The sequence below is a fragment of the Phascolarctos cinereus genome, unplaced genomic scaffold (genome assembly GCF_003287225.1).
Source record: "Phascolarctos cinereus isolate Bilbo 61053 unplaced genomic scaffold, phaCin_HiC Scaffold_5;HRSCAF=322, whole genome shotgun sequence".
Classification (NCBI taxonomy): Eukaryota; Metazoa; Chordata; class Mammalia; order Diprotodontia; family Phascolarctidae; genus Phascolarctos; species Phascolarctos cinereus.
This window is the reverse complement of record NW_027555958.1, coordinates 290,200,098-290,216,169: the sequence shown is the minus strand read 5'-3', so window position 1 is coordinate 290,216,169 and position 16,072 is coordinate 290,200,098. Positions and strand designations below refer to the sequence as shown.

The window sequence follows — 16,072 nt, the reverse complement described above, 5'->3', positions numbered from 1 at the left end:
TGGGAACATCCTACATCATGACATTCTCTTCCTGCTGTGGAGATTCTTCTCTAGGAAACAGATTAACAAGTGCTTCAAAGTCCCAGGTTGTTAGAGGTCCTGTAGTGTGGAAAAAGAACTGTCTGATGATAAAGAAAAAGAGTAACTCCCAATTATATGCAAATTGTTCTCTCCTCATTCATGGTCTTCTCTGAAGACATAACAGCTAACACTTGCTCCTTACCCAGTCAGCCCATCCCATGAGAAATAAATTTGATGCCTAGATACAGTCCTTTCTGCTTCTTGATTTCTGTTCCTTTTTCATTCTTTATTACAATTGATGACTCTATTCAAAAGCTTTCTATCAGCACACCAACCTTTAGATTTTCTTTGTTACTCGAGGTATGTTTATCATTAGAAGCAAGATTCAGAAGGGATTTTAGACCTTTCCAGTGGTTTGTCCGTTGGAGCCTGAGTGCAAAATGAGTGATGTGATAAAGTAACACGAAACCAACCGGGGCTCAGTTGAATATTTACATTTTAAGACAAAGCATGAAGGAAAGTAAGGTATCATCTCTTAATTCTTTATCAGAAACCTCATCACTCATCAGGGAAGAAAGATGGAATTAGTCCCTGTCATTATACTGTACTGGTATCCATTGAAGCTCGTTACATTTACTTATTTAAATCCAATACTGCCTGCAGGCCAACAGCCCAACATACTTTCAAGTTCATAAAATGTTTTTGTATTGTTTCATATCACAAATATCTGTAAACAGCCCTCATCACCAAATTATGCAGAATAAAGGAATCTCCAAATAAATCTCTAATCAATCTCCAGACTAGGGTTTATAAGAAAATAATTAAGCCAATCAAGAGAGAAGATTATTTCTTTTTTAGAAAAGAAACTGGATGCAAGACAGTGATTAATTTACTCATAGGAAAAATAATGACATCTATTTGTGGTTCTATGCAAATGATAATGATTGTATTGGATAATAAATAATTTGATTCATCTAGATATCTGATAGGATTCAACATACTCAAGAGAAAATTAGAAAATTAAAATGTGTCAAAGAATTAGAGTAAGTTCATCACTTTTATGGTTGAGAATATTTTGGAAACAATTCTCACTAAGAAATCTTTAGTAGATGAATGATGAGTAAGTGTGGAGGGATTGTTGGTGAGGAGTTACCAAGAAGGAACATAAGTGAGTCAGGCAGTTTATTACTCACAGGCATGTAAACATATGTGGCTCTCTTACCGTCCAGTCCCAAAGGCACACAGTAACAATGGTGACTCAGGCTGTGAGCCTGCACAGCAGGCAGTGTTTCCTAGTTGAGAGCTCAGATCTTTTGGGATCCCTGCCCTTACATTTGATTGTTGTTGCTGGGCAGATTCACAGGTACTGAGTAGAAGAGGGACCTTGGTGGGGGGAAGTTAGGGGGAAAAAAATCATCAAACTGCAACCTCTCCCCCCCCCAGCTATCATCCATAGGACACTATGATTAGTAGAGTTTACTTACCTTATAAACCTGGATTAGATGCATTTTGCTGAGCTGGTAGTTTGCTAACCTTCAGTCCCCAACTCTAAATGTACCTGACCTAGTCATTTGTTGGGCACATGGGAATAGTCAGTAAATAGTCAATAAGCCTTTATTAAATGCCCGCTGTGTACCAGGCATGGTTCTGAGAGCTGGGGATGCAAAGAAAGATATAAGACAATCATCTCAGTACATTAGGTAGATCAGTCTGTGGTCAAACAAAGTCACATCTGTCAGCCAGAGACAAGCTGTAGGCCTCTCCTAGTGTCTCCAAAATCTTGACCTGTTTCCTTTCTCAAAAGGGAGACTTGGGCAGTTTAACATGAAGCTTAACCCTCCTAGATAGTTGACTAGGGTAAGGTCTAATATGTATGCCTGAGTGAGTGCTATTACAAGACAACTCAGTGAGAATCAAAAATAAATCTAACATTTAAAGGACCCAATTTTCTCAAGATCAAAAATAAGAACACCACTGTCGTGTGGCAAGCTGTTCACACCTCTCTTGTCCCACAGCTTGACGTAGCCTAACAGGAAAAAAAAAAAAACCACAACACTCGAGATTTTTTTTTTTTGGTGCTTATATCATACCATTTGATGATGATATCTAGAATTCATATTTTGCATTTTTTCCTAAGAGTTCAAAACTTTAGATCAAATTTATAGTTAAATTTATCCTTCAGTTATGACCTGACATAGTAATTAGGGGTATTTTGATTAATAAGTGTCCTATGAACAAAGCTCTCTTATAGGAAGACAAAATTTAAGAAAGGAGCCAACCAAAAACAAAACAAAAAAAAATTGCTCAGATGCAGCCTTTTAAAAAAATGAGCCAATCAGTCTTCATAATTCATTGCGAACAGATATGTTCACTTGCAGCTTTAAGAGAAAAGTATCTCAGGACATAGCTTTTCTTTGTCCGTAAAGGAATTCAAGATGAAAAATGTTAACCCCACCTTTCTCCCAACCCTATCACTTGTTCACTAGCAAAGTCTTGCCCTACTCTCTCTGTTGTTACTCTTCTAGCAGAAGCTAGAACCATCTAATGATGGTGGTTACATAGAATTGTATAATTTCAGGGTTGTAATGGACCAAGGTACCCATGTAGCCCATGTTTGATTGACACTTATACTTAAAACTGAAATTCATTTACACTAAAGCCAGATGTTTACATTTAAAGGTTTTTATCACTGATTGTGGAATAGAACAGCTTCTTCATTATTTATTATTATTATTTATTATTATTCATTATTATTTTTAAAAAATTTAACAGCATTCAACAGGTAAGGAGATTTACTTATCTAATTGTTTCTTTGAGAGGTTTAAAGGGAACTTGAATTCACATTATGCTTTACTATTCAGACTTCAGCCTCCCTCACCACTGACCCTGAAGGTCAGTTTGATAGGATTTTGTAAGAAACACTGATAACAACTGTTCCTTTCTCAAAGATAGATTGTAAGTTTTAGAGAAGTTTCAGAAACCTGTTGAAAACCCATTAAATTATCACAGAAATATGTAATAAATCACTTCAGTAGCCTTTGGTAGCTCCACCATTATATATCTAATACAAGTGAGGCCTTTCCTGGTAGCTCGTTTTCCTCCAAGGCAATGTTATTGGTCATAACACCAAAGGAAAAAACACAATTAACGTGGTAACTATTTTGCCCTGAATTTAACCTAAATAATTCGGTTCTTTCGATTACAGAGAGCAAAATCCCAGATGAAGATTTCATCATTTTAATTGATGGGTTAAATGAAGCAGAATTTCATAAACCAGATTATGGGGACACAATAGTATCGTTTCTGAGTAAGATGATTGGAAAGTTCCCTTCTTGGCTCAAGCTGATAGTAACAGTCAGGACCAGTTTACAGGTATGTGAGTCTGTTTTTGCTGTTGAATGTTTGTTATTTCCTTTGGAAAGGATTTTTCATCTGATAACTCTTTTTAGGCCCAGATTAACATAGTGATGGGGCAGCTAGGGAGCACAGTGAATAAAGTGCTGGACCTGGAGTCAGAAAGACTTATCTTCTTGAGTTCAAATCTGGTCTCAGACACTTACTAACTATGACCCTGGGAAAGTCACTTAACCTTGTTTGCCTCAGTTTCCTCATCTGTAAAATGAGCTGGAGAAGAAAACACTCCACTAGCTTTGCCAAGAAAACCTCAACTGAGGTTATGAAGAGTCAGATACAATTGAAACCACTGGAAAGCAAGAGCAACAAGAATAACATAGTAATAACCTCTCTTCCTAAATAATCTAAATGTTTCTAAATAATGTATTTTGAAGACAGGGTTGACAGAGCCTTGAATTTTCTCTAGATATGGCCCTCCTTATCTGATACGCCTTTTCTAAATCTTGTAGGTTGGCCTTCAGGAAGGAAGATGTTGCCTAATGTACAAATACTGTGCAAACGCTTGAAAGATAATAACCCGGTTTCCAATAAAGCCAGACATTCAGGTTCTTCTCCCTGTTTCTATCTGGACTGAATGAGTTTAACTTCTCAGTAAACCTAAATGTGGAATCTCTGCTGTCTAACTCTAAGAAATACTGACAATATTATCATTTGAGATTAGAGGTCTTACATCAAATAAAGCATGGGAGACCTGAGATGAGAGGCCCATTCCCCAGTAAGTGGATCAGAAGTTTCTCCTTAGGGGCAGCTAGATGGTGGTGCAGTGGATAGAGCACCAGCCCTGAAGTCAGGAGGACCTGAGTTCAAATCCAGCCTCAGACCAAACACTTGACACTTAACTAGCTGTGTGACCCTGGGCAAGTCACTTAACCCCAATTGCCTTTAAAAAAGAAATGGGGGGGGGGGGAAAAGGAGTTTCTCCTTTATAACCTATCCTGTCTATCTTCTTGTCGCTAACTAGCTTAGAAGAGAAATTACAAATGTGCCAGGCCCTAGCTTTTGGGGTCAACCCAGGGGAAATGAGAAGTGGAAAGAGTATTGGATGTAGACTCAGAAAACCTGGGTTCAAATCCCAGCTCTGCCACTTACTGCCTATGGTCCTTTGACAAGTCACTTAACCTCTCAAGTCATCAGTTTTCTTATTGATAAAATGAGGAGGTTGGACTAATTCCTATAATTCTTTTTTCCTAATCATACTCTCACCATATATACATTGGCATTTCTCTTTCCCTACCTTTGTATTAGAAATTATAGTAATGTTGCCAGGGTCTTCTGTCTATCCTTCTGTGAATCAGCTAGGCTTATTGTGTTTTATGATCCCTTATCTTGATTGCTGTCTCACAAAGGGAACTAGATCAGAGAATGGGATTGGATCAGTATTAAGCCAATACCGTAACTGAAAAATGCAGCATAAACTGCATGTTCTACTGAATGTGAACTGTCGGTAGTAGTATGTTCATATATGAAGAGCAGCTAGAACACTGACTGTGATTGGTTTGGGGTTCAGATGGAACTTAGGAAAGCATGTGCTAGTATATATGTGCACATTTTTACATACAATCTCAAAGAACAGAAATTACTGGGGAAATATTGCATGTATGTTTTCTTTTTTTAGTAACAGCCAAACAACAAGAAGAGTAGTGGGTCTAATTGCTTGTAATCCTTTTAGCATAGCCCTAAGCAAAACTCCCTAACTTCTTAAATCAGGACCTGCAGTAATGAACTCATCAGACGTTTTATTCACTTCAGCTGAATATTAAATAATTAATAATAAATAATTAAATTTGTTTTGAAACAACAAAGAGGTTTGCAACTTCTCTAAGTTGTATTTATTCAAAGCCAAAGCCAAAGAACACCACAAGGCCCTGCTGACCCTCAAAATATCTTCTCAGCAAGTTGCTAAAGTACCTAGACTTCCTACCACTAGAGCACAGTCTGATGGGAAGTACACTGGTTGAGGATTGTGAGCTATAGTTTTAGAAATGGGTACCCACAGGATAACTCTAGAACTTCAAGGGAATAGCCACTTCTGGGCACCCAACCTGTGAGTGTATCTATTGACTTAGATTCCACATGCTATTGCTATTTTGCTGACTTGACAATCTCCCTCAGTGTTTTACTGAAATGAGAAAAAAGAGAATTGAGACTGTGAATTGGCTCCAGAAGGCATATTGAAATAGAGTGTAGTAGCACATAAACACACAGTTTGGTAGATAAAATAGCTATCACCTAGCAGGGAACAAGGTCTTAAAAGATGGAGCACAGGAGAGCTAAGAACTCTTTCAGAAAGAGTTCATGGGGGCAGGTAGGTGGCGCAGTGGATAGAGCATTGGCCCTGGAGTCAGGAAGATCTGAGTTCAAATCTGACCTCAGACACATAACACTCAGTAGCCATGTGACTCTGGGCAAGTCACTTAACTCCAATTGCCTCCTTTTTTTAAAAAAGGGAGGGGCATTTAGAAAGAGTTCAAAGAAATTACACACTACAGTACACTACCTAACATGTCAATGTGGAGGGTCCTGATCAATAACTGAACTGTGTGAGGGTACCAGATATTTGAAGGGACTTTGAAAGCAGCCCATCAATTTTGCTTCCTTGGGTTTACCTTATGCATCTTCATTCTTTGCTCTAGAGTTCCAAAAGACTTAAGCACAAACAAATGGGGAAGAAACTATAAAAGTTCTTTCTGTAATAATAATGTCTTTGTCTGTTGTAGGAAATTACCAAATTACTGCCCTTCCATAGAATCTTCTTGGATCACCTGGAAGAGAATGAAGCCATAGACCAGGACCTCCAAGCATATATCCTGCACAGGATTCACAGCAGCTTAGAGATTCAGAATAACATTTCACTCAATGGCAAAATGGATAACACTACATTTGGAAAACTCAGTTCTCATCTCAAGACCCTCAGCCAAGGGTCATATCTGTACCTAAAACTCACATTTGACCTCATTGAGAAGGGATATCTGGTTTTAAAGAGCTCTAGCTACAAAGTAGTTCCTGTATCTCTCTCTGAGGTTTATCTGCTCCAGTGCAATATGAAGTTCCCAACCCAGTCCTCCTTTGACCGGGTAATGCCTCTTCTGAATGTTGCCGTAGCCTCTCTCCACCCACTGACAGATGAGCATATCTTCCAGGCAATCAATGCAGGCAGCATTGAGGGTACTTTGGAGTGGGAAGACTTTCAGCAAAGAATGGAGAACCTTTCCATGTTTCTAATTAAGCGCAGAGACATGACCCGCATGTTCGTGCATCCTTCTTTTCGAGAATGGCTCATCTGGAGAGAGGAAGGAGAGAAAACCAAATTTCTCTGTGATCCCAGGTAAGCTTTACATCTAATGTAAATGATTCTCTTCCTGTTGCTAAGCCATCTTAGTAAATGCCTTTACTATGTGTGATCCTGGGCAAGTCACTTAACCCTGTCTGCCTCAATTTCCTCATCTGTAAAAGGATCTGATAGAAGAGAAGGAAATGGTAAATCACTCCAATACCTTTGCCAAGAAAACCCCAAAAGGGGTCGTGAAAAGTCGGATATGACTGAAAATGACAGAACAACAAAGCACTAATTGTGTCCATGGACTGACTGTTAATGGGAATTCAGTCAACTGCACTAAGATCTGGGGATACAAGCAAAAAACAGTCCCCACTCTCAAGGAATTCACAGTCTAATGGGAAGTACGCTGGTTGGGAATTGTGAGCCATAGTTTTAGAAATGGGTACCACAGGGTACCTCTAGAACTTCAAGGGAAAAGCCACTTTCTGGGGACTCATCCTGTGAGTGTGTCTGCTGACTTAGATTCCATTGAGGATCACGTGCTATTGCTATTTTGATAACTTGACAGCTGCCCTCAGTGTTTTACTAAAATGAAAAAAAGAGAATTGAGACTGTGAAAAAAACTGCGTCCCTTTAGTGGAGTCAGTGCTAGTTCATTGTGGTAGCTTTTTAAAGGTCAAACGTTAATCACGTAGACTATGAGCAGCCATTCCAAAAGGTCAGCAAGGAGCTGAGTACCACACTTGGAATAGAGATTCTTAGGTCTTAGTTCTAAAAGGGATCTGAGGAGATTGTCTGACCCAGTGTTCTGCCTTTAGGCAGGTAAGGTATGATTATTCCCAGTTTACAGGGGACACAAGTGAAGCCTGGAATGGTTAAATGGTTTGGTTCATAGTCACAACTAGCTAGTGTCAGAGCTATAATTGCCTTCAGGGCAATTCATTTCTACAATAAATACCAAACTGCTTCTCACAAAAATCTGCCTATTCCCATCCAGAGATATCTGTTGAATATTGGAGTTTTGTCTTTTTTTTTTAAAAGCACTATTTCTAGACCCCAAAAACTTGTGCTTCAAAAGGCATCAGGCCATAAGTGGTCTGTCAAAGCTCAGGAGAAAAAAATTGGGGCAGGGTTGAATATACCCTATGATCTGACTCCTCAGACTGGTTAAACCTCTCATTTTCCTCATCTGTAAAATGAGGGGATTAGACTAAATGACCTTTCAGCTCTGTAGATCTCTCATCTCTATAATGTCTGACCAGGCCATGATTTTGACACCTTTGTGAGCACAGTCATTTTTAGCTCTTTATAGAGGCAGCTATGTTTTCAAGCTTTCTGGTGCTCTTCCCATCAGTTTCTATACCTAGTTAAGTACTAATCCATTAGCAGTTTGGCCCTACATTCATGCCAGAATATAAAGCCCAAGCAGTGAAATATGCCGTGTCCTCCAAAAGAATGTGCATGGGAAGGGTAAATTTTCCCAGAAAGGCTATTATTTGCTTCCAGTAAGAGTTTCTTCCTCTCTAGCTAAGCTGGATCCCATGGGTTTTTTGGTCTGTTTTTTTTGTTTTGTTTGCTTTTGTTTTTGTTTTTCTGACAAAACAGAAAGTTGTCCACAGTATGAAAAAGAAGAATCTTAGTTACCTCCCAGAAACTGTTTGAGTCTATCTGAAGGTTATTATTTTAAGTCTCTCTGGTAATCTTGAGTACCCAAAGTACTGATAGAGAGCAGAGAAACAAAATCGTGTCTCACTCATGTCATCTAATAATACACTGAGAATTATTCCCGGAAAGACTTTACTAGTTTTATCAAGTGGTTCACCATCCTATTTTGAGTAATCCCCAAATTCAAAAGCATATCTTCTATTCAAGAGACTCAAGTGAATTAGTTGTAATCAGCGAATGAAAAACACAATGAATTTCCCAACAGTACAGTATGTGTACAAGTATCTTAGAGCTTTCCATCTGTGACTTACCATTTACAAGCCTGCAGAATGAGGCTGACATGTTGGGACATTGAGACATTGTGACAGCAGCCATTCTGATCAAAAACGCTAATGAGGGATCACTAGATTACAGTTATCACATCCACATAATTGGGATTAGAGGCACAGCACCACTGAGATCTGGAAAATCCTAAAAATTTTTGGCCCTCCCTTCATACCAGAGAAGAAGTCTGAATTATCATGGTATTAAAAGATAAATTGTGTTGATATTATATAATAATACTGTTCATATATTTATGCATTTCTGAGTTTCTAAACTTTTTCTGTGTCATCTGGTAGTCTTCACATGTCATCTGTGGCTTCCATGAAACTCCCAAAAAAATTCCCATTTAATTACTCATGCCAATCCACAATATATTATATATTGAAACTGTGATGGGGAAAGTTGAGATGTGGAAGGGATAGCTGTATACTTAATGACAAAGAGCAGAACTAGCAAAGTGGCTATGAGTTTTAGACTTGGATACAGTTGAAATTCAGCCTCCTATGAAACAGTGTCTGGCACCAACCTTGTTTCTAAAGTTTTGGTCTCAAAGCTTTATGTACCAGTGTGTCAATAAGAAGGAAGTTTTCCTGAGAATTGAATGACATGAAAAATCTGGCTTTTCAAGGAATTTAGTTGCTCAGACCTCAATGTTTGCAGATTATACCAGTTAGTTGTTTTCTGTGGTTCCTAATCTCTTTCTCTATCCTTTGTGCCCTTCAGTGACTTCACCCATCATTTCAAGTACCTCCACCTAGATTATTAATTTCTTTGGGGAGTCTAGGAATTAGAGAGAGTTCTTCATTGTCCCTCTTGTCAAACATACTCTCCTCATTTCTCTGTCCTTCAGGAAGACTCAGGCAGTTGCCAATCCTCATGCAATACACAAAGGGGCAATTATTAAGGTGATTAAAGCCCTCAGAACCAATATCATTCTATCCCAGACCCATTTGCTAGAATTTCAGCATTTAGCTGTTTACTCCAGACTTGATTTTTTTGGTGGGTATGAATTTAGAAGAGAATGCCCCAAAAGGTCAGTTTGTCCTTCTCAGCGATGGGCCATCCAAGGACATAAATTCTGGTTTAACTGGAGAGTCAACTGTTTAAGGAGAGTATCAGAGAGAAAATATCATGACTGGAGTTCAACACTACAACTTGAATATGACTTTTTGTATTAATAAAATCAAACTACATATTGTCCTAAACCTCCATTTGGTCAAGAGAATACATAGCTAAGAGAGACATGATGTTCAGTAGACATGGAACTATTACAAAAAAAAATTGAAAGTCGTGTAGCACCCCTTCTGGACTGTGTCTCCAACTTGTACTCATATTCACAGCCTGGGTACTCAGAGGGTGGCTGTTCTCTCAAAGTTTTAGAGGTACTCTGTGGATGGTGGTTGTTCAGTCTCTCCATGACCCCATTTTGGGGTTTTCTTGGCAAAGAGAGTGGAGTGGTTTGCTATTTCCTTCTCCAGTTCATTTTACAGATGAGGGACTGAGGCAAATTCAGTCCCGGTTAAGTGACTAGTCCAGGGTCCCACAGCTAGTAAGTGCCTGAGGCTGGATTGGAACTCACGAAGAGAAGTCTTCCTGATTCCAAGCCCAGTACTTTATCCCCTGTACCACCTGGCTGCCCCAGCCCTATGGCCATCCACTTCTAAAACTATAACTCACAATCTTCAACCAGTGTGCTTCCTATTAGATTGTAAATTCCTTGAGAGCAGGGACTGTGTTTTGCCATTCTTTGTGTCCCCAGAACTTAGTGTAGTCCCTGGCACAGAAGAGGCACTTAATACTTGTTGACTGGATTCCCATTAACAGTCGGCCCATGGACACATTTAGCTCTTAGCAAAGGCATGTACTAAGATGGCATAGGAAGAACAGTAAGTGCTAAACATTCTCCCCGATACACAGGAGGCACACTCTCCGTGTAAAGAATGGTGGGAGTGTGTTTTAAGAGCAAAGGTGGTAATGAGACACACGTGGGGAACTTATGTCAATAATAAACATTTATTAAGGGATACAAATAAAAAAGAAAAGACAGTCCTTGCCCTTAAGGAGCTTATGATCTAACTGGGGAAGACATCACACAAAAGGTAACTGGGAAGGGATGGGAGGATAGGGACCCAGCATGGAGCGCAATGGAGAAATCCTTTGCAAACGTGGGAAATGAAGGGATGGCTGGTCAGGGTATCCTCCTTAAACGGAGTTTGGAGAGGAGCTCTGCACTCTGCCCTCTGCCCTCCAGTGAAAAGGGTCCCAGGGGCAGAAGATACTGATGAGCTATAAATAACAAGGCTGTTGTGAGCCAAGACTTCTCACTACTTTAGTACTGCAGTGCCTAAAAGTCTTTTTTTTTCCTATAGAAACTTTGCAAAACTCCCTCTTAGAGCTACCTCCACATCTCTCTTATACCATACCTTTCTTTTTTACCCACACAACTACCACCTTAGTTCAGGTCCTCATCACCTCTATCCTGGGCTATTGCAGTAGTCTCTTAATTGGTCTACCTGATGGAAGCCTCTTTGCTACCCAAATACTCCTCTTCCCTCCTTCACATAGCTGCCACGGTGATTGTCTTTACACAGATCTGAGCACATCACTTCTACTCAGCAAGCTCCAATGACTCCCCATTGCCTATAGGATCAAATACAAACCCCTCTATTTGGTTTTTAAAGCCTTTTACAAGCTACCTCAACTTATCTTTCCACCCTCATTATATGTTGTTCCTTTTCCTGTACTTCTATACAGACAAATTGATTTTCTCTTAGTTCAGGGGCAGGGAACCTTTGGCCTCAAGGCCCTCAAGTGGGGTCCTGTGACTGAGTCCAAACTTCACAGAACAAATCCCCTCAATAAAATGATTTGTTCTGTAAAACCTGGACTCAGTCACCCACATGTGGCCTCAAGGCTGCAGATTCTCCACCCCTACCTTAGTTCCTTACACATGGCACTCCTTTCTCCTGTCCTATGCCTTTGCATTAGCTGTTCCCCGTGCCTAAAAGGTGCTCCTTCCTCACCTCTGCCTCATGGAGTCCCTCATTTTATTCAAGATGCAGTTCAAGCACTTCCTTATTTGCACAGAGCCTTCTGATTGCTTCATCTGCTAGGTCTCTACCTCCTTAACTACCTTCTATTAACTGTTCTTCATTTCTTTTGTATTCTGTATATATTTATATGTGTAAAGGTGGTCTCTCATGATAGAATATAAGCTCCTTCAAAGTAGGGCATGTTCCATTTTTTTTGTCTTTCACCCAGCATAATTCCTGTCACATAGTAGTCATTTAATAAAGTGCTTATTGATTGATTGATTACTGTTGTAGGATAGGCTCTCACACCATCAGTACTAAGGTTACTTCCTGATACTCCTAAAACATCACACACACACACACACACACACACACACACCCCCGCTGTTTCCTCCATCCCCATTGAAGATACTCCTCCTCCCTCCTAAACTCCTTAGAAGCAGGAGATGAGAAGAAAATCTTCCATGATAGGACATACCTTTGTTTTCTTTTTCCCCTCTCATCATCACATTATGTCATATCCCTGACAAGTCTCTCTTCTTGCTTTCCCCAGTTTGAACCTAATGCAGAGTTTAGAAAATACATTTGAACAGTGTTTATTTAATGGATTATACTGAAATGACATTTCCTTATTTTCACTGTGTGTGTGTGTGTGTGATGTTTTAGGATACACACAGAGAAATTGTAGACTTTTTGATGAAGTTCTTGTTTAAAAGATGACCCTATCATGAGATAGGCTAAAAGATGGCTAAGGAAGTAGTAGAGGAGGAGAAAAATGAGAACCGCTTGAAACTAGAGCTGTTTCTTACAGGCTGGGAAGTCAAAGCACCCTAGCCTCTCATTTACCAAGTGTTCTCATTGGAAGTAATGTTATCTTATTGATGTCTTGATCAGGGGCCATATCTACATCATTACTTCTACGTCCTCCCATTTGTCAGTGAGGAGTTGTTATTTTGAAGTCATGGTTTTATATCCTGACTGCCAGTGTAAGATTACACTAATTTGAGTCTTTTGGAATTGACCCTTTACCCTCAGCATAAACTGTTAGACCCACATATGGAGTTTTCCCCCAGAAGCCTGAGGTCATACTTTTGTTGGGTGAAAATTAGGAAGGAATTGTACTTACCTGTGTTTCTTGTCCAATTTGCCAGTGCATGGATTTCCTCCTGTTTTCTAATTTCCTTTGTCCTCAACAGAAGCCACGAGACCCAAATCTGTAAAGTTTTCCCAAACTGGCAACCTGTCTTCATCTTTTAAGCTGGCATTCTAGGTAAAAAAAAAAAAGTAGGTTGTGCTAGTAAATCTCATATCTTTTTTTAGACATTGCATGCAAACCAGCATTGGTCCCCAAAGCCAGACTAAATAGATGGAGGTCACCTTAATCTGCTATTCCTAAAAACTTTGTAAAAAATGAAATTGTAGTATACATGTTTATATATGTGTGTATATTTATATATGTATATGTATACATATGTACAATTATATATGTGTGTGTATACGTATACATGTTTGCATATATAACTAATATAAAATATAATGTAAAAAAATAACTAATATAAACATTTTAAAATAGAGTGTTCAAAGTAAGCCGCTAGTTTTACTTCTAATTCTAAGATGGATAATAAATGGAATATGTGACTAAATGGTCAGCTGGTTATCAGAGACTTAAACAGCAGAATTGCATTTTCCTGTGAAACAAATTGGATCAGACAGCTGCCTGAGCATTAAGCTGAATCAAAAAATGGGAAATGCCAGAGCTTCACCTAAGCAGTGGCTGTCAAACAGTAATAAATGGCATAGTAATCAGTAGCAATTGTTGCCAATTCAGCACAAGATGACAGAATACTCTTCTGTCTGAAAATAGACAGCTAAATGCTACAATAGATAGAGAGCTGTACCTAGAGTCAGAAAGACCTGAGTTCAAAGCCAGCCTTAGACACTTGTTAACTGTGTGACCCTGGACAAATCATTTAACCTCCTTCCACCTCAGTTTCCTCATCTGCAAAATGGACATAATAACAGCACCTATCTCTAAGAGTTGTGAGGATAAAGTGAGTTCATATTTGTAAAGTACTTTGTAAAAGGTAAAGCTCTACCTAAATCCTAGCTATTATCATTATTAGAGTAAATCATTTATCTATCTCCAAAGAACAGCTGTTTAGAACTAAGGAGTCTCCAAGTTTCCTAAAATCTATGCTGTTAGTCACTGAGCCATGAAGGACCAACAATTGTGGAAGATGCGTCCATTATAAGAAGTAACTTACAGAAATAGTCTTAAGGATGGAACTGAAAGTATCTGAGATACTTCTTCATCACAGATTGAAAATTCAGTGAATATCTTTGTTTTAGGTTAGTCTTTTAAGTCTTAATTGGTTCCAAAAAATATATGCTAAGACATGTAATAAGTGATGAATCTCTTGACAGCACAGCATAAAAGGCAAACTTACTGTTTGTACGTGAAATTTAACAGCCTGCCACACAGAACCCTGGCAGCTGCCTGAAGTCTCCATTGGCAGAATAATCAAAGATGTCTGTTGATCTTCATCTTTCCAAGACCAGTGGTGCAGTAATAGACATAGGGTTGGAAGCAGGAAGCTATGAAACAGTGAGGGTGGTAGCACAATCCAGACCAATCCCTAATTCCACAAATCTGCTCTTTATGGACACTGTGTGTGAGGATCAGGACTTTGGTCTTTATATCATTGAAGAACCAGTTCAGTGCTCTGCATGTCTGGCCCAGCTCAAATGTTGTTTCTTTATTACGTGTAGTTGCAGGGGGAAAAATATTCGAACCCAGAGAGTCTTGGTGTTAAGAAGCTCTTACACCTGGCTGAGCAAGGCTGATCATTTTTATAATCTTGGGAAAACAAAATCAAATTAGAGCAGTTCAGAGTTAGCTGGGAGAGGAAAGAAGGTACAAAGGCAGGAGACTGATAAGGATATATAAGGCTTTGTAAACCAGTGGCATTTAGGGAATATTTTGAGAAAGTTAAAATATTAATGGATAATTTATTACAAGTAGATCAGGTGCTTTTCCATTTTTCTATTCAAACATGTAGCAAGGTTTCCCATAGGAAAGAAGTTTCTCCTATGCAAGATTTCTCATGGGAAAGAAATTTCTCCTACCCATAGTTTCTTCAGGCTAGCAAAACCTAGTTGACCCATAGACTTTTTTTTAATGGTGCTAATTATAAATAGAGTTTACTCTCCAGAATAAGAATTGAATGTCCGCTTATTCACAGTACCGATAAAGTGAAAGGTTGTTCACTTCTCTCCCTCTGCACACATTCAGATATTCATAATGCCCAGATTTACATAAAAGCTTAATTGTTATTTTTCAACTGCTGCTTCCTTGGCTACACATTTGAGTTCTTCAGTTTTTGGAAAGCTATGTGGTAAGCTCTTTCTTCTAGTGCATTTAGTTAACTCCTTCAGTAGTGGGTTCAGAAGTAGCACTTCGGAATGGGGCTGCTCAGCCGCCTGGGAATTCACCAGGCATGCCTTGCCTGGGCGCTCTAATATAGCTTCATAATAACAGAGTTGCAAACCATCTCCAATTATTTGTGCTGCTGCTCAGATTCTCCCTTCTCAGCAGTCTGCTTCTTATCCAGCCAGTTGGTTATTTCATATTTGTCAAGGATCTTCCTTGGTTTGTCTTCACCGATTTTGCCTTTGGAGTTTGTCATCCTCCACTGTAGCCTTCTTGTTTAAAAAAAAAAAGGTGTAAGGCTGGAGTGAATTCTTGAAAGACACTTCATCTTTCTGGCTCTCATCTTCAGCCTTGTATTTCTCAGCTTTCATTTCTCAATGTCTTCTTTGCTCAAGTGACCTTTGTTATTGGCAGTGGTGATCTTATTTTTCTTGCCTGTGCTCTGATCTGCAGAATATACATTAAGGATGCCATTTGCATCAGTTTCACAATCTAAGGAACACCCCTGGAAGCAGGGGCAATTCCAGTGAGCTCAAACTTGCCAAGTAAATTGTCATTCTTTGTTGTTATTCTCTCACCTTCGTAAACTTAAATAAGTCTACTGCTTTTTGTCTGAATAAAGGAAAGGGTCTGTGTCTACTTAGGGTTGGTGATATGGCATTTGATCAGAACTGTCCGCAAGTTTCAGTAACAAGGGAAAGAGAAGTGACAACCAACAGTGGCAAGTAAAAAGATTTATCCCCAAATGAGATGGCTGCCTGGACAGCTGCACCATACGTAATAGCTTCATCAGCATTAACACCCTTGTCTAGTTCTTTGCCATTAAAGAAATCCTGCAGAAAAGTTCTCCGTCTTGGGAGTAGGAGTAGAACCACACACCAAAACAGTGTAATGCATTTGTGACTGAAT

The 16,072-nt window shown here is 39.2% G+C and overlaps 1 protein-coding gene across 6 annotated transcripts in view; it reads left to right on the top strand.

Annotated features, from left to right (window-relative positions):
• Positions 1-16,072, top strand: part of TANC2 (tetratricopeptide repeat, ankyrin repeat and coiled-coil containing 2) — a 511,647-nt gene that overhangs the window by 432,501 nt on the left and 63,074 nt on the right. For all 6 annotated transcript variants that reach the window (XM_020997389.2, XM_020997396.2, XM_020997393.2 and 3 more), the window contains 2 exons: positions 3,227-3,393; positions 6,153-6,760. In XM_020997389.2, coding sequence (XP_020853048.1) covers positions 3,227-3,393; positions 6,153-6,760 — 775 coding nt within the window. The remainder of the gene's footprint in view (positions 1-3,226; positions 3,394-6,152; positions 6,761-16,072) is intronic.